This window comes from Falco rusticolus, chromosome 4 (genome assembly GCF_015220075.1).
Source record: "Falco rusticolus isolate bFalRus1 chromosome 4, bFalRus1.pri, whole genome shotgun sequence".
In the NCBI taxonomy this organism is placed as follows: Eukaryota; Metazoa; Chordata; class Aves; order Falconiformes; family Falconidae; genus Falco; species Falco rusticolus.
Window position 1 is genome coordinate 9,843,422 of NC_051190.1, and position 21,537 is coordinate 9,864,958.

General features: G+C 39.2%; 1 protein-coding gene across 3 annotated transcripts in view; it reads right to left on the reverse strand.

Moving 5' to 3' along the window:
- ARHGEF3 (Rho guanine nucleotide exchange factor 3) overlaps positions 1-21,537 on the reverse strand; it is a 137,882-nt gene that overhangs the window by 27,617 nt on the left and 88,728 nt on the right. The window contains exon 1 of one of the 3 annotated variants that reach the window (XM_037386217.1): positions 10,767-11,012. The exons of the other annotated variants lie outside the window; for them this stretch is intronic. Within the exon in view, the coding sequence (XP_037242114.1) occupies positions 10,767-10,862 (96 nt within the window). The 5' untranslated portion in view covers positions 10,863-11,012. Of the gene's footprint in view, positions 1-10,766; positions 11,013-21,537 lie in introns of those variants that run through there. 3 annotated transcript variants of the gene reach the window in all.

Below are 21,537 nucleotides of genomic sequence, written 5' to 3' on the forward strand. Positions count from 1 at the left end.
TCGAAGTGAAGTTAAAAAACCCATCCAACATCATATTTCAAGGACATCCTAAAGCAGTGCATCTTTCTCTTTCAGCCATGCTTATAAAGTTTGTGCAGGCTTGCTATGCCTCCAATTTCCCGGACATAGCTTTAAGAAAATGAAGCAGGCTTATTATCCTTTTGTTCAGAAATCCAAATCCTTCTGGAAATAATGCTGATTTGTCATCCTTCCTGATACCAAAAAATAATAAATTTCAGCAGCGATAACCATCATCTGTGTTATTGGCAAGAAAAATTCTCTTCTGTTAGTACAGCAACAGAGGAAAAGTGAGAAGCAGCTACATATTTAATTTACTTCTCAGCAGGCAGACCTGGAAATCCATAAATGGCAGCTGAGATGAGGGACAAAGTGTTTAACCCTCTAGCAAAAACAACATATTCCACCACACAAGAAACCTGGCATTAAAAAATTTCAGGAGCCTAAGTCAAGTTACATCCTTGTCTTCACTGTTGCATTGCTATTCATATTCCTTCCTTTTCAGCAACCATGTCTTTGAGATGTTTTTGAAGCAGTATTTTTTTTTACGTCATTGCAGCACCACTAGCATACTTATCTACAGCATCACCACCACCATTCCCTGCTCCCCTCCCCCCACTCCCTAAAAAAGAAAAAAAGAAAAAAAAAAGTCTTTGAAATGCCACTGTAATTATTTTCTACCTGGTGGCTCAGCCATCACTGTTTCTTTTTTATGATTATTCAGAATGCTGGTCCTGGTGCACAAATAATATCCCGTGGCAGAGCCTGCTTGTTATGAATCCTGCTGCACTGCAGTGAAAGGACATGAAGTCCCAGACAGAGTCGGGCAGTGCTGTGCCAGCAGCACAGCTTTTGCTAGCAGCTCTCCCTCAGCAGCAAAGATAACTTGGGCATAAATATCACACCCCAAAAGCAAAATCTGGAAAATCAAGACTTTCCAAAAGACAGGGAGAGGGGGATTAGGATTAATAGAAAAGATTTCTCCCTTCTTGACTGCTGTATCCTTTCTATTATCTTACAACCTCGCTGCTACGTGTATGTTCTTTAGTCAAAAGACAAAACTCATGCAAAAAAGCACAAATTTGATCTATACAACATCATAGCCATATCTTGCTTTCTGAAAGTTAAATGCTCTCCATAGTCTTACAGGTCTTTTCCACACACACTGCAAACTATTCACAATTTTGCAGTCTTTCAGACTTAGCTTATAAGAGAACTAAGCCCAAAAGCCCTTGGATAATTTTCTGAGGAGTCTACTGACAGCAAATGAAATCACTAAAGAAGTGAATATACTTCACTGCATCTCTGCAGCATTTTGAGTGTGTTGCAAAAAACTTGAACGAAACTTCCTGAACAGTGTTTAAAACTAAGTAAGGAACAGCAAGCCAGTCTTATCCTTCTTTGAAAACCTCCCAATACTGCGTACATGACTGCAGGTAAAGTTTATAAATTACTACCCAAAGCCTGCAGGCTAAGCACACAGACCAGGACCTAATTAGATCTGCTGTGTGGGGCACATAAACCTCAGGCAGCTGTGAAAACTGATGCACAGCATCAAATAACTTCAGAGAAAATCAGCCTGCCTAAAAAGAATGGAAAACAACTTCTTTCTCTTGGAGAGTGAGAGGAAGTGAAAAAAAGAAATATGATTTCCCCTTCTTCGCATCACGCAGCCCCAAGGCTCTCTGAATCCTGCGCTGTTTCCTAAGCAAGGATGCCTACAGTTCCAGGGGAACACAGCAGAACTTCCCCCCAGCCTTTTAAAACTCCCCCATCCATTTCCAGCAGAAAAATGCTATGGCAGTGTAGTTGTTACTAACGTTCATGCTGCAAAACCTTACTGAAAACAGAAATTTATGTTAAAGACGAAGAACTCCAAAGAGAGTTTCAGCCAGAATCAGAAAAACATTAATCTCTTCTTCAGCTTGTCGCTGTGAGCCAGCAGAGGTCAGCACGTCTCCCAGCAGTCAAAGGGAAGTTGGGTAACGGGTTGTGAAGTTGTGCCTGCAGAGGTCCTACCCTTCTGGGTCAGCACCCCATTTTGAATTCCTCATGCAGTGTCTCATATTCTGACCTCACGCTGAAAAATTTGATCAGAATTCAAAACAGCTAAATATGTAGTACAAATTAGGAATTCAATTTTATTAAAAGAGATCAGCATTATTACAGGATTTTCTCCAATAGATTTAAGATAATTTCAGAAGGCTGAGACTTCACACGTTGCCAATGAGTTCTGAAAGTAAATCTTGTTAATCGTAATTTCTTAATTATGGGGAAAGCTTTCTAAATACTTCTAATGTGATTTTCACCCTGTATTAAAAACTGCCTGGTAAGTTAAGATACCTAGCTGGAAGTAAAAGCTCATCAAACCTTATTGTTCCAAGGTGGTGGTAGACTTCTCTGAGGGAGATGACAAGAGCAATCAGCACCGAGTTACCCCCTCCACTGTGGAATAATGAAGTTTGTACAGGTAAGGCTTTGACTGTACAATGAAAATACAGCACTACCAGAGCAATTCTGGAACTGTAAGAGAGTAATACTCAAAGTGTTAAACCCTCGAGCACAGTATTTCTGTTGCATGGTCTACACCTTTCACCAATACCCTTGTTCTCAAGCCATGTCACCCCTCCAGAAGCTGAACAAACTATTGAGACCAATGATCTGGAGAGGAAAAAATTCCAGAGTCGAGTACATAAAAAAAGTAAGTTTTAAACAGATGGTTGCTCTTCTCATCAAGGGCTCTGTTCTTCACAACCCACAGATCAAATGGAAAGAGAAGAGTGTGTGAACTGTTCTGCTTTACCCAGAGATTCTGACCAGAACCTGCACTCGCAGATACAGTCCAGTAAGATCAGGGAGCTGCATTCCAGATGCTGCTTCCCTAGCCTCTTCAATTTTATTTATTTATTTTTAAATAAACTGCTTGAGGTTAGGAATTTCTAGTACACGTGTTCGTTCTTTTACTAACTTGTCTCTGAAAAAGATCTCAGATTTTCCACTTAACCATGGGTCCCATAATCATAAAATCTTATGCGGTATGAATCTAAGCACCAGGAACACAGAATGGTGTGAATCCAGTGTCTGTCCAGCATGAAAAGGCTCCAGTAAGGACATAATGTCCAGGTAGAACAAACATCAAATTCAAGGTCTGTACCTCTGAGTGTGTTCAGAAGACGCAGAGCTACCCCAAGTCATCACTCCTCCTTCTCTCCCCTCTCAGTTCAGGGAACTTAAAAGCAAATGGGACTGAGAGAATATTTAGTGGCTGGATCCACTTGGAACAACCATCACCTGTCCAAACTGGGAATTGTGCCAAATTATGACACAAAAAAATTTCAGGTACCGCAATGTTTTCCTTCACCTTTTACAGTTAATATTGACATTAAAAAATAATTCCAGAGTTTTGAAATTAATAATGTTTATTAATAATTAATAAATGTTAGACTGCATTTTCAGAGTCACGAAGGCTTGCCAAAACAATACGGGAAGTTAAGAAATAAAAGATCCAGTCTACAATTTGGCAGAGTTTCCAAAATTTGGAGCTGGTATGTGTGAACAAATATTGTTAACCTGACAGAGCTTTAAATTTGATATAAGGGTAAGTAAAGCTGAGGGAAACATGAGTACAGGAACTTCAAAGGCTGAACAGTCAAGTGAAGTCAAATTGATACCTGACTAGGCTAGAACAAAGAGCAGATGGCTTTTGGAAGGAGCTGTATATTTGAACTCAAGATGACTTCGGTAACATTTGAATTTAGAGAGCAAAAAATTCAAGCTGGAAGTACTGTGTATATATATGCAGCCTCAAAAAGAACTCTTGAAACTGGGAACAAACTGATAAAAGAAGAAAATGTGCATCCAAAATCTGGATGCTTCTGGAAACCAGTGGACATTTCAAACAACTACTATGTCCTTCTGATAGAGTATATTTTTATCATACACTTTTCTGGGGAATTCATAGGAAGAAAGATTAATCACAATGGCATAATCACTGATTATCACCAATTTAGGAAGGGAAACTATCAGATAAGATGTTTCAAAAATACCGTGCCTTACCACTCTTCCAATATGGAATGAATGACACAGTGCTCTAAGTTGCTTCTTCATTGTAATTTAACCTGTAGGTCATATATATATATATATATATATACACACACGAACAACTTTATTTCTAGTATCTTCTACATATTAAGCTCTAACCTAATGGTTTAGACTACTAAGTAAGAAAGGAAAGCTCTAGCTTTTAATGTATAACTGCCCCAAAATTAGGCTTCTGCTGTCAGAAAGCTGGGAAATGCATACAGCAAGCAGCTTCAGCTGTGGCGCTACCAGGAAGCCTTACTCTCCTGCGTAACCTCTGCCAGCTCCCTCTTCAGTACAATTTCAGCCTTTTTGCCTTGCAACTGAATGAGATGTCACTTTTTAAAACCGTAATATGGTCACTTCAAAAGGACATCATCTTGGCAAAAAGATAACTTTCATATCATTTTTGATTCTAATGGACAAGAATTACCATTTAAAAGCCTGAATCTTAGCATGCAGCACCTGCTCCTGGGGCAAGCTAAGCATTCACAGCCACGGAAGCATGTTAACGCAGAACATCCTTTGAAGAATCAGGCACTTACATTAGTTGCAATGTACTGACAGCTAAGTTGATGTTATTTTTGTTTCTACATTAGTGAAACTGGCACCTAATAATTGGATAAGTTCTATCCAATAACACACTACACAGATACAGAAGCTTTTAGGAGGCTACTTAGGGGAAGAAGCTAACACTCCTTGTGCTCTTCATCCACAACATAAACCCACTCTTTTCTATACTAGTATATGTTAAAAATGAAATTTCCCAAAGTTCATTCAATAATACTGATTCATTTCCTATACGTTGTCTTTCAACAAGGCCACCCACAGCTTAATTATCACACTTTGATGGATGAATTACTCTAGCAAAATACTGGTTTTAGTTTTCTAACAAACCTAAGGAAAGGAAACAAAAAGAACTAAGCCAGGCTGCCTTTACATTGCCCTAAGAACAGCAGAACCAATGACCTGGATAACACATACTGAAGGGCACTGAGTAGTAGTCTGGGTACCGTATAAAAGGTCTTCATTTGCTTCAGTACTTACTGCAAAATTCTTTCACTCTATCCTCCTGACCGCTTAGCCACTAATTTCCTCCCAGTGAAGGGTAAAAGCAAACCTAAGTTCACTGCTGGTATGATTCTTTTTCCACCCGACTCTCCCATCTCTTATCAGCAACTTCAACAACAGCCTCCATGTCGTGGAGAACTGGTGCTGAATTTGACAAACAAGGGAAAATATTTCCCTCAGGGGTCATTATGGTTGTGTCCTCAGCCCACATGCAGCACTACTGTGACCCCATTGTGTTGATTTTTCTGACTGTAGTTAAAAACAAACTCAACAAAAGGCATTTATGGAGACTTTTAAGGCAAGCCAGGAAATAAATGTGATGTGAAAACCGGTACAGGAACTTAGCATCTTAGAATATTAGAATTTACGCCATTTACCTTCAAAGGCAAACTAACCTTCTCTCAGTTTACATACAAAACAGCTGAAATCAGCAATGCTGTTAAAAACATCCTAACCTACTGGAGTTCAGCAAGTTCTGAGATAATTATTTACAGTAGTAATTCTGGATTTGGGGCCGCTAACTTTCTTGGCATTTTAGAAAAAAATATGCTGGTTATTTTTTTCCCCCTTTTGATATACATTCTATTTGTGAACCAAGACAAACAGATACCCAAAGCATTCATTCTGTGCTATTGCAGCATTCATTAGTACAAAATGTTTTAACTTAAATTAGTCTCAAAAGATTTAACAGTATAATAAATAGAAGACACTATAAATTGAAACAGTACAGTAACCTTTGTTTCAAACCTAATTCACAAGCAGTGTCAGCAAACTAAAACAGGACCACTCTGTTTCAGACTTCATGTAACTGGCTAAATTTCCATACTCCTATACTTTAAAGGTTATTAGTTTTTAGTCAACTTTATAAGGGTAAGTCAACATTTGTCATGGCAGGAAGCCCAACATTATTATTTTTATTAGTCTGCTACTAGTTAAATTGGCCTAAGATTAAACAGTTCTAATAAATGCCCCCAAAACTTGGAGTTTAATAAAAAAACACATTCAAGCTCTGTTCCACAGGATGTTATCAGTATTTAACCTTCAGCAGGATAAAAAACCCAAAACAAACAAAAAAGGTTAAAATAGAAAAAACAACCCATGTTACAACAGCCTCTCTTAATACAGCAAACATTTAACCTAAAAATAAATTAAGCCAGACATCTCGGGCTTTTTGCACTTTCAGAGAAACAAATCTAAAACTGGAAAAACATTCTCAATTGTTATTGGCACTAATAAAGATTTTTTTTTTTTAATACTTGAAAAAGCAGAGAATTTGCCTTTGCTTCATAGTATCTTAGAAATATTCTGATTGGGAAATTCTAGAACATTCACTCTTCTAGAGCTGAAGCTGATTGTCAAGAAAAAAAGCATGTGACTAAAGCAGCTCCAAGTATAGTTCAGCGTTGCACAAAGGTAACTGTACCCATTCACTCAAATGCATCCTAAACTGGGAGAGGTATCCCACTACTGAAACTGTCAGCATTGCAAGAAGAATTTATTAAGTGATTTAAGTAAAATGATACATAAAGGCAACTTGATAATCCAATAATTTGTGTGCATTGTGTATCAGTGATACAAGTGTCCTTCAAATCCGTAAGTTTCCATCCACCACCTGCACTCTGATGGGAGCAGGAAAAGGTTTGTTATTCCTCCTCAGCCAGTCTCCGCAAAACCAGCAAGCAAATAAAGCAAAGTCCCAAGACGTTTTGTTTTAATCACAGTGTAATAAATAAAGAAGAGCACCTGAAATGATGGTCAGGGTACAATGAAAAGCCATATAAAGAAGTGGTATTCTCAGTCAAAGACTATCAGTTGAAGCTTGCAACACGCTATCGCATCATTTTGCAGCAAACAGGCTGCCCTCATTTGTCACCACCCTAAAGACCTCAGGTTTCATTTGCCATGTGCAAGACACAACCACTGAAGCATCAGCAGCACAAGGGCAAGTTGCATCCAGCTATCTTGACTGATCATTTGTCTGCAATGTCCAGTAATCACTATATCTACCAGAAGTTCGGAAATGAAGGCCAATTAACAGAAAAACCTCAGACTGAGGTAAATCAACACAAGCAACAGAAACTTTGAAAAACCTAGACAACTAACAGAGTTGATTAAATTCTGCATTTCCTCTCACTAGAAGTTGCTTGTACAGCCTACCCAAGACGGACCTTTTCCATTCTGGAACAAACTGAATATGAAGCTGGACTGCCACTTAACAAGCAGACGTCATACGGTGAGTTACTGAATGGAAAAATAAAGGCAAGCTGTTTGTTTCAAATTGCCATTAAGTGTAACAGATCAACAATTCCGGGGAGGGGGGAGGTTTGACATGTTTCCACGTTTAGCTCACTGCAGTCACACTGCACATGAACTTACCTGAAATACATCAAAACTGCAACTTGACAATATTTCATTACAAGCAAAATGCATACATTTGTGAAGATCAAAGAAAATTCATGACTTGCAGCTTATCTCATAATCTTTTGCCCCCCTTCCCTCTGGCTCCATGCCTGGTTCTCATGTTAATGATGTGCCACAACCCAGAAGCCTGTGGGTTACCCTTCAGGTTAGCCCTCCTGCACAAACCATGCTGAATTAAACAGTCCTGAGCAAGAGGAAGCCTAGACCTCCTGCACATCAAACTAGTGAGGCTATCAGACGAAAAGACAGACTGCAAACAGCCCGGATTCCCTGGTCTAAGATTTCTGCAGCGTAAGACACGTAAGCAGACCTACAACGCACCGGAGATGCAAAGGAATCCTATGTCACTGTTGAAGTTTTTAGAGCCTGAACCCAGACACTGTGTTAGATCCTGTGCAGCAGAACAGAACATCCTTACTCTGACAAATTCACGTCTGTCTTCCCACATCTTCACGTTCAGACCTTTACACCTAATCTGTGATTGTGCGTGCTCTTTCTTACCTGCTGCCCATCCACTGGCTGTGCTTCACTTTGTTCCCTTTAGAGGGGGTGATAAAGGAGTTGCTTTAACCAGTGAAACATAGACACTGGTATGTGTTACTGGGAAAGACCTGGGGCTTTTTATATCTTAATTCAAGCAAATTATAAGTTTTACTAATGGTCTCTATTTCTGAATTATGAAAAAGCTGGAAAAAGCCCAACACCTCTGTACCATTCACATCTAGGGTTGTACTATGGTATTTTATGTGAGGTATGCAATGATATATATATAAAGGCCTTATAGTTCCTATATTAACTCATTCCTCCAGCTTAGCTGTGTTTTATTGCCCTTAAACTGCACTTAGAAAGATCGATGATAATTGCACTTTGACTAGAGGTACACTAACCTTTTCTCATAATCCAGTGTTTTACTGTGCACATACATTTGGACGTTTCATTTGTGACTGTGCTACCTCTACGGAGCTTATAACAAGGAAGTTGGCGTGGCTTAAAGAAAGAACTAAGTAGAAAACCTCTGTTATCGTTTGTGCCATTGACTTGTTCTTCAAAAACATCCCTAGTTTTTCACGGCTGCTTTTCTGGCTCCAAGTGAAGTTCAAGAATAAGAAAAAATTAAATCTGTTGCCAGCAAGCTTCAGCTTGTTACCCAGAGACCTCCAGCTGGAAATTTGGGAAAATTTCAGCAATACAGTATATGCTCAAGATTTTTGCTGAATTTCATCCCATGTAAGTACTATTACACTTGATCTTCCAGGCTATATTTTGTATTTTTTCAAAACAAACAAAGATTATTGTTAGTAAAGTCAGAGGAAATATTTTATAATCATGAGCTCCGATTTAAAACCAAAAATCAGCATCTATATAGCAGAAAATCGGTTGTATTCCACATATATCAACATACATATGCACCAGTTAGGTTATTAAATAAATGAACCAACTCCACGTGCTAATAATTAAAATGAAACTCAGGTTTTCAAAGCCAGAGGTTCATAACCCCCACACTGCAAACTAGCATTCTGGTGTAATAACACGAAATTGTGGTAGAAGGCGCTCAATCACTTTATTTGTCTTGTAAGTACTAAAGGGTGGAAGAACAGCTTAAAATAAAAGCTCGAGATAAAACGTGGGTTTTCCACCGTCCGGTATTGACAGACTTCAAAGAAACAGGCTGTATACATCTATCCTGATAATGCCTTTTTCCCCAAAGAGTCGTTTATTTCTACTTCCTTAACCAAATTCTTGGAGTGCCAGGTGGTCTTCCCATATCCTCCTAAGACAAAAAGTTTATTTTTCAGAACGACATAAGTCCATCATACTCTCAGAAACAGCCCGAAAGCATAGGATACATTTTCTTATTTGTATAAAACACAAACCAAAAGACGATAAATCAAAACCAACTGTTTGCACATTGTAATTTTGATTGATCGCATCTGCTATTAGATACTTCCTCATGTGCTGAGCTTTCATTGACACTTTTACTTTGAAATTTGAATATAATCAAGCCGTCCTTCCTAACTGTAAGAGCGCAACACTCCAGCACTTCAGATTTAACAATCCTGTTCATTCACGGGAAACCCTTCATGCAGTAAAAGCTAAACTCATGTTTCTTTAATATCACAGTTAGTAAAATAACAAACAACTTGTGTTTTCCATAGATGCATGTATACACACACACTCGGGGTGTTATTTTCCAAAAACAGAGAGTTGAAAACAATTCCACTTTTGTCAACTGCGATAATTAAATCCCTTTTTGTAAAAGGTACCCTGAAAAGCAAAAGTGCAGCATCTTCTTATCAGTTCTTAGCTTAAACATCATGATTAAACAGTCACTTGGCTTATGTTACTTTTACTTTAGACCCATTGAACTGCTGGAGATAATTAATCTTTGATGTAGCTGTATTAAACAAACCCAGTTTCTTTAGTTGTCTTCAAGTTACTCTGCAAACAAGACTAATGAAGAAGCTATATATGTAGGTGATAAAAACTTCCAGAGAGAAATTTAATCCTTCCTCCAGTGCAGCCAGACAGAATCCTTAAGGTCACCGTTTTCTTTCCAAACAAGCACACAAGCAACGTTAGCCTAAAGTATCAAATATTTCAGTCTTTCACAAACATTTGTTCCTGAAACATTCCACCATTTATGAGTATGTTGCAAATTAATATGTTGAGTTTGGGCTAATGAATAAGATTTTTTGATGCTGCTTCAAAGGATTTAATGATTTTTAAGAAATAGAGCAGTCAGTGTGCTAACAGGGAAGAGTTTTTAGTTAACTGCATTATCGGATTAACTTCTTACTTTATTACTAATGAGGAAAAGACAGGTGATGCTTTAAGGCACTGTTTTCCAGATCCCCTCCCAGTTCCCGTGTAAGTTTAACAGTTTGTAAGCAATGGTTAGCCCTAGAATAAAATACATATAGATTATTTACATATCTAAAACAAGTATTTCTCAATTAGCTGCTTAAGAGATTAATTCTAATTCCTTACATTGACAGATAACAAAAATCTAGATTCTTTGTTCCTTGCCTTATTCAGAAGGGAAGTTCAGCATCTAGAGAAGGCAGCAAAGGATGCCTGGACAAACCCGCTGCCTACACACAGGAGCCGATTTCCAAAGCACATTCCTTTCCCCCAGAGCAGCACAGAGCACACTGTAAAGAAAACCGATTAAGTACCTCCGTCTCTTTAGCCGGGCTGGTCACCGCCTGCGCTTCCAAGGCGCAGTTCGCCCTCTTGACGGAAAGGTAGAAGGGATAATCCTTGGCCACCATCGCGGCTGCAGGGGGGGCGGTTTCGGGGGTCACCGCTGGTTCTGTCCGATGCCAAACGCGAAAGGAAGCTGAGCCCGCCCCGCCCGGCAGCTCCGTCACCGAGACCCCGGCCCGCAGCAGCTCCCGCGCTCGGCTGAGGCCGGGCCGGCAGCGGCGCCGCAGCGAGCGGCAGCGCCAGCCCCGCCCCGGTGGGGCGGAACCCGCGGGCACGGCCGCCCCTCCCCCTGCGGCGGGGCCCGCCCGGGGCGGCGGGGAGCGCGGGCGGCACGCGGCACCGGCCGCCGTTCGCCCCCCACAGCCGCTGCCCGGGGCAGGAGCGCGGGGCGCGGGCAGCGAGCGGCGCGGCACCCCCCCACCGACGGTGCCTGCGGCGGGAGCGCGGCCTTGCCGTGCTGCCGCGGCGTGCAGCGCAGCGTGTCATTTTTTTCTACACACCCCCACCCCCCTCTTTTTTTTTTTTTTCTTCTTTTCTTATTCACCCATGTTGTTGCTTTTTCCTGTCTGGCAAGCAGGAGTTTATTTCTGGTGGTTTTAAAGTTCCACTTTTGTTGCTATTGTTTAGCCCAAGAGCTCCCCTGCCCGCACCCCTCATTGTAACCGGCTGGGAAAGTGGAAACAGACTTTTGCCGAACTGCTCTCACTGGGCGCTGCAGTGCCGGCGCAGCCGTGCCCGCTCTGCTCCATGGCCACCTTAGGACAAAGGTAGGGAAAATTCCCTGAAAAGAGAGAGGAAGCGCGAGGGGCCCTGTCTGCAATGCAGGATCAATCCCACAGAAAGCATGTGCCGAAGACAAGGAAAAGGAAACTAAGGAGGAAGCTGGACAGGGCGAGGAGGGAAAGATACTTCCAGCTGAAAGGAAGCAGCACAACCAAGAATAACTTCATAGAGTTTGAAAGAACTAACTGGTTTTAAAGGCAGATTGTATGAGGGATGTGGCTTTACAAGCGGTTATCTTCCTAAAGGTTGTTAATCAATGATCTCTTTGGAATAAACTTAGTCAAATGGCAGGCATGGTCCTCATTTGGACACTCTCCTTGAATTTTACCAGTATCCCAAGCGTAACTTCCTCAAACTTCTCCTCAGCCTTTTTAAGAGCAACTGCAGTGGAGCCAGAGACGTTATCCCACTGCCTGTTATGCAGACACCTCTGTTTTGTAGTAGCCTACTCATAAAACAAAAACCCCACTAGTCTCCCAATCCTGCAATTCCTGGAAAAACTGCTAGACCAAAGTTATCAATACTTCTAGTTCTTCAATTATTCTAGAAGATGTGCCGTTTGAACATTCTGAGCGTTATGTGCAGTACCACTCTCCTCATCTCCACCACAGTAGGATGCAACAAAGTTCACTGAAAGAAAAAGTGTTGCCAAAAGGCATCAAACAGGTGCCACGTAGGGGAGAGTTAAGCAGAGCGGATGTTTCAGAGAAGAAAAGAGAAAGAGCAGGTGTGATGAAGATCTACAAACCATGAGTTACAAAGAAAGCAAACAGGGAATGATTTTTCACTGCATTCAACCAGAGGGGAAAAAACCCACGCATCAGATTAAACCAAATGGTGGCAAATTCAGAGCAAAGAAAAAGGAGCTAATTCTCCACGTTATGTACAATTTTTGTGTTATGTACAGCGGAAGTATTTGCCACAAGATGCCACAGCTAAGAAAGCTTCTCAGACACAGTTCTTGGCTAATGAGACAGTTTTTTGAGGAAACATCATGATCAGCTATTTCTATTTTGTACTCTTCCCTAAGCATCTACTGTTGACCACCATTGGAGATTTGGTATTAGGTTAGATCAGTCTTTGCTGCAGCCCCCTTCCTTTCCATATTTCAAAAAATATGAAACACATACACCATTTTATTTGAAGACTACCTGTCTTACCTAAGGATTTCTGAAGCTACAGTTATCTCATGTACATGAACGTGCATTCATTTTTGCAAGTCTTCTTCAGCGTGACGCTCAGATGACATACCTCTGAGCACAACCCGTTAATGTTGGATGGTTTCTCCTCACATTTCAAGCACGTCCAAACACCAATACACACAGGTAGTATAAAATGGTCAAGAACCTCCTGAGAACACTGCAGCTGCTGTGTAACCATTTAAGCCCAAGAAGCCTTGACTTCAAACACCATCTGTGTATGTTTGTTTACAAATGTGTATGCTAACACCATTTTAAAAATCAACTTCACTTAAATCAGAGAAAATGCCTTCAGGGGCTTGTCCTCAAAGCATTCTAATCCTGTAACATGCTTCGCAGCATTAAGAGCACTTCACACAGGGCAAGAGTGTACCGGTTTGGAGATTGATATAATGAACTTTGGTTTATACACGTAAAAAAATACACCAGGAAGAGGGGTTCTGTCATTTCTCCATTCATCAGGACAGTGCACTTCAGCTTCACTAAGCACACTTGAGAAACAAGAGAAAAATCTGTCTTTAAGAGGAATAAGATTCATTAAAAAAGGCAGGACCTTCATATCAATAAGTTTCAGGGCATCTTTCACCTACAAAATAGACTTCAATGAACATCTAAAGCAGGATACATTCGACTCTCTGGATGTTTCTTTACTTCACCAGAAGAGTGCAAATACAGTTTTAGAACTGAAATTTGGACCCAAATGAAATAACACAATAGTACAATTTAAAACTATTCTCTCTTCCAGAGAGCTGATTTTGTCTGTGGATTGCTACGTGAATTCATAATCAAAACTAAGTCAGTTCTGCCATGGTATCGAGTCCCTTCTGTATTGCATATCAAATACAACGCTTGGAGTCCATTCTGAAAGATCTTACAGACTTAGTACTGATTTACATTTCCTTTCTACACCAATTTAGATTGCAAATTGATTGCCCATCAATAGTGCCTATATTGCGTGTGTGCACGCACACTCAAGCAGAGCCATGAACTTGTGGCTGAAAGACTCCCTAGTGAACCCCAGTTACACAGCTGGAGAAATAAAGGTTTCAGTGATACCACTAAGGAATCTTGTAAGACTGGAGCCAGTGAGTCCACTCATTCCAAAATTTATACTTGGACTACAAATCTACACCAACACTATAAAAATTATATCTGAATTGCAAGCTACTTCAAAAAATAAACTAATATTTAAGAAAAAAAGTGCTGATTGCTAGATTGCACAGCGGACCAATGCATCAGTTCTGCTATTTCTGGAACAGGTTTTTTGTGGGCTTATTTTGCTTTGTTGGGTTTTGTTTGTTTGTATTTTAATTTACTTAGGCCAATGGCACAATTTAGTCTGACAGTTATTTATCTGTCAGAAGAAATAAGTAAATTATTTGGTAACTGTGAAAAGCCCTGCTCAAGATGCCTACTACTATTGACTGAGCTGGTTCAGGGCTGAAGCTCACTGACAGAGTTATTCTGTGATTGTCTTGTTCACACCAATGCCGTTAGTTAGTTTCTTCACACATTCAAAACCTAATACTGAAGTAATTATCACAAAACCATCTGTCTGCATGGCAAAGTCCTTTGAAATATTTAGGATATGAACCTTAAAAATATCTTTGTATGTGGCTAGAATTCCTTTTCATCTTACGCTAATCTTTGAGATCCACACAGCTTTGATCAGAGTAATTGTAAAATTAAAATGCAGTTGATTAAAGATTTCTCAAAAGATCCAAAATATGATGGCAAAAGAATAAAAAACAACAACAAAAACCCCTGTTTCCTTTAAAGACTAGTCAAGAAGCCATTATGCTAAGCAGTGGCAAAAGGAACTGAAGCATTTAATCTAAGTGTTAAATAAGGAAGAGCCCAATGAAGTGAAGAATCTTCAACCATCGAAGTTGTGGGTTTTAAGGAGTTCAGTGGAACAGAAAATGATCAACTAAAGCTGAACTCTGCCTAAGGAAGAAAATCCACAAATAGATTGTTCAAAGTTTTGAGTTGGTTTTGTTGTTTTGTTTAAGTTTTGTTTTAACATCATCTTTGCCAACACATTTAACTGCCTTTGGGCAGAAATGCAGAATTTGTGATTAAACAGAAATATTTTGTGATGTCTACACCCAGATCTCCATTACCACCTTCTTCCTGATATGCTAATGTGACTGCTTTCCCTATTAGAAGTCAAAATCTGTTTTGCCGAGCTGTCAAAAAAACCCCACCAAAACAACCATCAGATAAATACAATTAATTTTTGGTAAAATATTGGTGTGCCAAAAAGTAAGAGACTCTGAACGTCTGTCTGACTGCCTCTGCTTTTCTTCCATCTCCCGATGTGAAACAGCCCATGACCGGTTTTGGTCTGCGTTTGACTGTAACAGCTATAGGAAGAAGCCTAGTCTTAGCTGCAACAATTCAGTCTATTTATTTTCTTAATTACAACTAGCAAAGCTGAAAGAAAAAACACTAACTGTATTTCTCCTGTGATTCATATTTATGGGAGCTTTTGCTCTTGATCTGTCCATTCCGGTGACTTAGAAATATACACTTATACACATAGTTACTTTCTTGGTGAAATATGCCTATGTGGCAAGTTTCCAGTTACAAAATAAGAACGTAAGAAAAGGCATAATGCTTAAAAAACACCCAAGCAAACCAACAAAACCAACCACTATCACTATCCTCTTCAGATATGCTATATTCCCAGCTCATTTTAAGAAAATTACATTAAGAACAACAAACAGTCCATTGCTTTGTTTTCAAAACAGCTGAATTACTGTAAGAATATCAAGTTATCCAGTAGTCTTCGAGTCATCCTGAATAGAGTAGCTCTGCTGTCTAGCTAAGTTACTCCAGGTTTATCCAGGGAGTAAAAGATTTAAAGTGTGTTGCGAAGGACCAGAATCTCCTACATCATTTTGGCTAAGTGTGCAAAGAGTACTTGTTATATGTTGTTTCTGGAAATTTAACGCACCATAAACCCCTGAAATTTAGTAAAAATATTGCATAAACATTTCAAGGGAAAAAAAAGATCTCAGTAGTTTGCACTTTATGGAGTATTCTCTCATATATACACCCATCCTATGTATGTGGTTTCACAAAACTAAAACCAACCACCAAACACAACAGGAATTCCTGCCCAGGAGAGGTACAATTTTGCTAAAGAATATTCCAAGAAAAGCAACTATTCTGAAAAGACCAGCGAGCGTTAGCCAAGCTAATGCTGCACATACACACACACAGTTCCGCACTTACTATCTCTGAACCCTTTCTTCAACACACCCCAGTATCTCTTCAGGATAATCACTAGGAAGCATTCCTTCCAGAAACACAGAAGCAAACCAACCAAACACAAAAACCAAAACCACACGCAAACCACCAAAAGAAAACTTTGGAAGCAGATATTTCCACCAAAGATTATAAGTTTGAATCTGCTTGGAGGCTGGAATGCAGAAACAGTGACAGTGATGAGTAGCTAGAAAGCATATAAACTGCTAGATAAAGGGTACTCAGCGGGCAGTTACACGGCTGTTCAAGACACAGCAACTTCCTCATTGCAAGCGGGGATTGTACACATGGTAATGAGAGTTACAATTTACTAGGGAATAAATATTAGGAAGAGAACACTTGATTTAAATACATCGGTGCTGAGAAATTCCGATAAAAATACGATTACAGAACAAGTGATTACTGTTAAAAATGTTCTCTCAAAAACCACAGCCGTGATTTTTCCAGGTAGAGTCCTAATCCTGGAAAGATCAGTGCAGAACAAAGAAACACTTCTCTGGGGAACATGTGGTATTACAAAACTGAACCCCAAATTTCTGTTCTGTCTAGATTCTCCATTGAAGACTGCCTTTCATATGACCCTTATTTATGCAACTTACAGAGTAAGGAGGAGGAAGTTACATTTCTTTGCTGTTGTCACTGGCTGTACAGCCAAGATGCTGTGAACTATTCCCCGAAGTTTTGTCAAATACAATTAATAAATAGCAGGAGCCTCTATTATCTACCTCTGCAAATGTTGGCTATTTCAAAATCCCACCATCGTACTGAAGGACATTCATGCTGAACTGACGGGGAGACATGATTCTCATACAAATCATCATGAATGTTTTATTGTATAAACACACATGTAGCTTGTAAAACAGTCTGCGGGCTTTCAAAGGCAGACATGCATACATTGTTTCTTCATATCAATGTAGCCTGTGGAACAATCCTGTACTGGGAGACAAACAGATGAAACAACCTGGCAAGTTGTTTTGTTTGTTTTCCTTTCGCTAAATTAATGTAAATTTGATTACTACAGAAAGTACAGTGCAGTTGAAGGATGCCCTCTAACAATTACATTTGCACTGAGACAGAACACTCCCTTCATGAGCTTCCCTTAGGAAGACAATAAAAACAACCCATTTTTAAAGCTGCCTCAGATTCGTATAGAAAAACTATTACCATGACTGGTCTGCAGCTGAACACTAATGATGGCCTGCCTAGAAAAATCAGGAAGGATTCATGCTTCTCCACCCCTCTACCACACCCAGCAGTGCAAACTAATTACAAACCACGGTGGTCCCTCATGAGGGAATGCACAGGGTGTGGTGACACTGGATAAAATGACCCTTCACGACCTGCACTTACAACAAAGAAGTTGGTTGAGCTTGTCTGAGCTTACCTCCCTGGGGAAAGCAGGAAGGAGGAGGTGGGAAGGACTGTACTGATTTATCAATGTGGATTTTAAAGAGCCAGTCAAGTTCTGCACAGGGTGAAATGATGACCCAAAGTGTAGCATCCTTTCCTGACATTTTCCATTGAAAGAGGCATTCAAGGGAGAGGAAATTACTGGAACCACTTGTATGATGCTTAAATGAGATTAAATGTAATTAAAAATAAGTTACAGACAATGTGGGAGCAGGGATTTCTCTCCAGAGTGCTCCTGCTGACTGGAGAATTAAGTAACAAATTTCTTTGTAAGAAATCGTTCTCTTTAATGCAAAGTGTTACCAAGACATCACAGCAGTTATCTATTTTTTTGTTTTGATTAAATTTTATTATAACAACATTTATATTACATGAGTAACTCCATAATATTTACCCTCAGAGAGGGCAGTATTTTGTAATCTTCTGTTGTATGCAGAGATAAGTGTGTACGCTTAGATATGAGCAAGGAGAAAATTCTATTCTATTAAGAACAGGAATTTTCCCCACTCTGTGACTGATCTCACATGTAATATTGGCCAAATGCCACTTAGTTTGTTCTTCCAACAGTCCCCTCCAACTGCAGTATGTAAACCAAAATTTGGCATTAACATGGTTTATTAGACCAAATTATATAACTGGGGGACACACACACACACACCCCCAAAACAAAACAAAAAACCCAGTCCAATCCAAAGCAAGCAACCAACAACAGAGGAGCTTTCAGGTACAGGTTCTGATCCTTCTTTAGGTCAGAAATAAAACCAGCAAAAAAATAAGACTTAGACCTTCTGAGTTTGCTTTTCCTATTAATTTATGTACCTAGCTGTACAAGTTTCAGACCTTGTTATACATTTCATTGTGCTCAGTTTAACAGGTTTTATTACATTTATGTGTTAGTATGATTCTCCTCAGTCCTGAGAAGTTATCTGACTTAATCACACTCTACCCTTTGTTAATATTTTGTTATTCTTATTAATTTTGGAATGAGTTGTTTTGGGAAGTGCTGTACTCAAGATGCGAATAAAGCCTCAAAGTGCTGACAAAGAATAGGATTTTACAGTATGGCTGAGGTGAATTAAAAATTTGCCACTTTTAGAAGTATCAGCCTCATTTCCCTCTCCTCTAGTCAAATTCCTCCTCCTCCCCCTTCTCATGCTCTTCCATGGGCACTGTAGCCTTTCTCTGTTTAGTCCTTCCAGGCCACTTTATGCCAACTGTAGCACTCATCACATAGGTAAGTCAGAAGTCCAAACCCACAAAAATACTTTCTTTTGCCATGTTTCTTTTCTGCTGGTTTTGTGAGCTGGATAGATTACTGTGCCATGAGAAGATCACTGAACTCACTGAAGGTAAGTGGTGGAAAAGCACACAGGTATGAGTAAGGACAGGAGAGGGAAAAGGCTAATTTCTCTCCTCCTGATAGCTCTAAACTGTTAGCTCAGCTCAAGCTGTTTTGTGAAGTCATACCCAAAGAATACTGTCAGCATTTCAATTTTTTTAATGAAAGTTTTGGATCAGAAGTTTCATTTATTTCTTTATTTTAAAAAACAGGCCCACCTATTTATTTCCATAACAACTGTGCACTGTTACTCATCTTCTAGTCACCCTGCCAATTTGAGTATCTTGAAATTAAGGGAACATCTGTGCTTCTTGAATAAATACTAGAACACAACCCTTGAGAGTGATTTCATATTCTCCTGAGCATGATGTACCCTTTTCCAGACCATAGCCAAGGAGATGCCAGCAGCATTTCTAGACCCAAAGTTAGCCAACTTACAATTATTTGACAGATTCCAAGACATACATGGATAAGAGTGATGATAGTCAAGAAAAACAGTGAGACTATTAAGTGTTTTACAAACAGTAAGAACAGTCCAATATGTCAACTACAGCAGAGCAATCTCGAACCCGAGGTGCCTTCTTCCACACTACAATACTCACTGACAACCCAGTGCAGAAAACCTCCACATGTGGTCCTGAGTAGAGTTTTGCAGTTCATACAACGCCTTACAATCGAAATTATCACAGTGATTATCCAAATTGCAATATTCCACTATTGTGGTCTACTAATCTTTTTAGAAATGTTATTCAATCCCCATGTGCTATGACATACTGTGCAAAAAAATCAGACAAAGATGAACACAAAAAAAATTAAATCATCTTTCTCTTACCCACATCCTCCCCCTAATGAGGGGGGAGGAAAACCACGGTATAACTTCAGAAAGAAGTGTCCTTGCAAAAACCGATAATGCATCAACAAATGAGAGAACTAACCTACTCCCAAGTACCAGCTGTATGGCAGATGAATGACCTTAAAGATGATGTGACAAAACTGTGACTAATCTTTAAGAGACAGCTGAAACAGAACATACCATCTCCAAACAGATACCAACGACTCACACTAGGACAGAACTTCTTTGTTCATACCCCTTGATCAAGAATCAGGGAATCGAGAAGCCATTCCCAGGAATGTTTTACTTTGAGTTACTAAAAGGTTTTCTTTAAAGTTTCAAAGTAACTATCTACCCAAGTGTAAATATAATGAAGTAATCCCAGATGATACAAAAGTTACTGTTACAAGTTTTAATTGAAACATAAAAATATAAATAAGAAACAGTTTCCCTGAATACTTCTTTCTTACTTGAGGAATGCTAACTATAATTTCTGAAGTCTACCTCATCTCTGGTCAAGTTGTTAAACACAAACTGCTATCTGGCCAAAAGATCAAAAGTACATCCTACTTTTACATGATCTCCATTATCAAATCTGCAACCACAATGAACACAACGGTGTTCCATTTCCTACAACTATGAATTTTGGACAGGTCCCTAATGATCGCGGTTAACTCTGTTCCCAGAATAGCAAAGAAAGCCCATAATTGACAATGGAAAAGAAAGTCTTAGCAAGTCATTTCAACCACGACAGATAAAATATTGGTTGTTATTTTAAAAGCTAAGAAACAACTCAAAATTGCATCAGAACAGAATTTTTGCAACTATTCATCTTGAAGAATGGTGACTGACTAAACACAAACCCAAGATGATATATTCATATGTTGTAGCAAATATTCTGATTTTATTATATAATTGGGTTCGGTCTTAAATTACATGTAGGTCAAATATTGTATCTTGAAATAGCTGCAAAAATATGAACATATTAGCCTCTTAAGACCCTAGCAAATAGTGAAATGTTAACATAAGAGACTTAGAACAACATGAGGAGACTTAAATATGAACCCATAGCCATAAAACTCTTTTGTTCTTATGGTGTATGTTAAACAGAATATGCAACTAAAAAAAAAAAAACCCATAGAGGCCATATATTTTTAATGACAGGCATTGGTTTCACACCTCAAGATGATTAACAGCTGTCAAGTTTGTTCTCATCATCATGTAACTTTTGGGGAGGGCTCTTCCGAAAACATGGGGCTATATAGGGAGGAAAAAAAGCACACTGATTTTAAAAAAATAAATCCAATACCAAGTTAAGAATGAAGGCTGGTATTTTAGACCAGCAGGAACAGGAATGAACCACTTCAATGGCAGAATGATTTGTGGATTTGGGATAAATAATTTATCTAGCTTTTCAAAAGGCTTTGTAGTTTCTGTATGATGCAATACAGAAGTTGTCAGAGCAATGCAAAGAGCAGTGCAGCATAGCGATTACCTAGAAAAATTACTTTTGTAATAACATTTGGCTATATACATGGAAGGTAAAACTGGTTTTGTTAAAGCCAGAAAAAAAAGGTTGTTGCAATAATCAAAACACAATACGGTAAGATCCCAAAGGAGAAGTTTAGCTTAGTAAATACAAAAGACCAGAAACTAATCATGACATGAAAATAATATACAAAATTAGACACAGGGCATAGAAAAGGTCCTACTTCTCAGGTGAGTCTGATGCCAAAGAACACAGGAAAAGAATTTTAGAAGAGATGTCATTGTTGCATTAGATGAATTGTATCTGAATTTCATGTATGGTAATACACGTTCCATAAGTGATGGGCAGAACAATTTTTGTTTTGAAGGCTATGTACTGTGAGTATCCCACTAGTAAACTATACACAATACTGCAC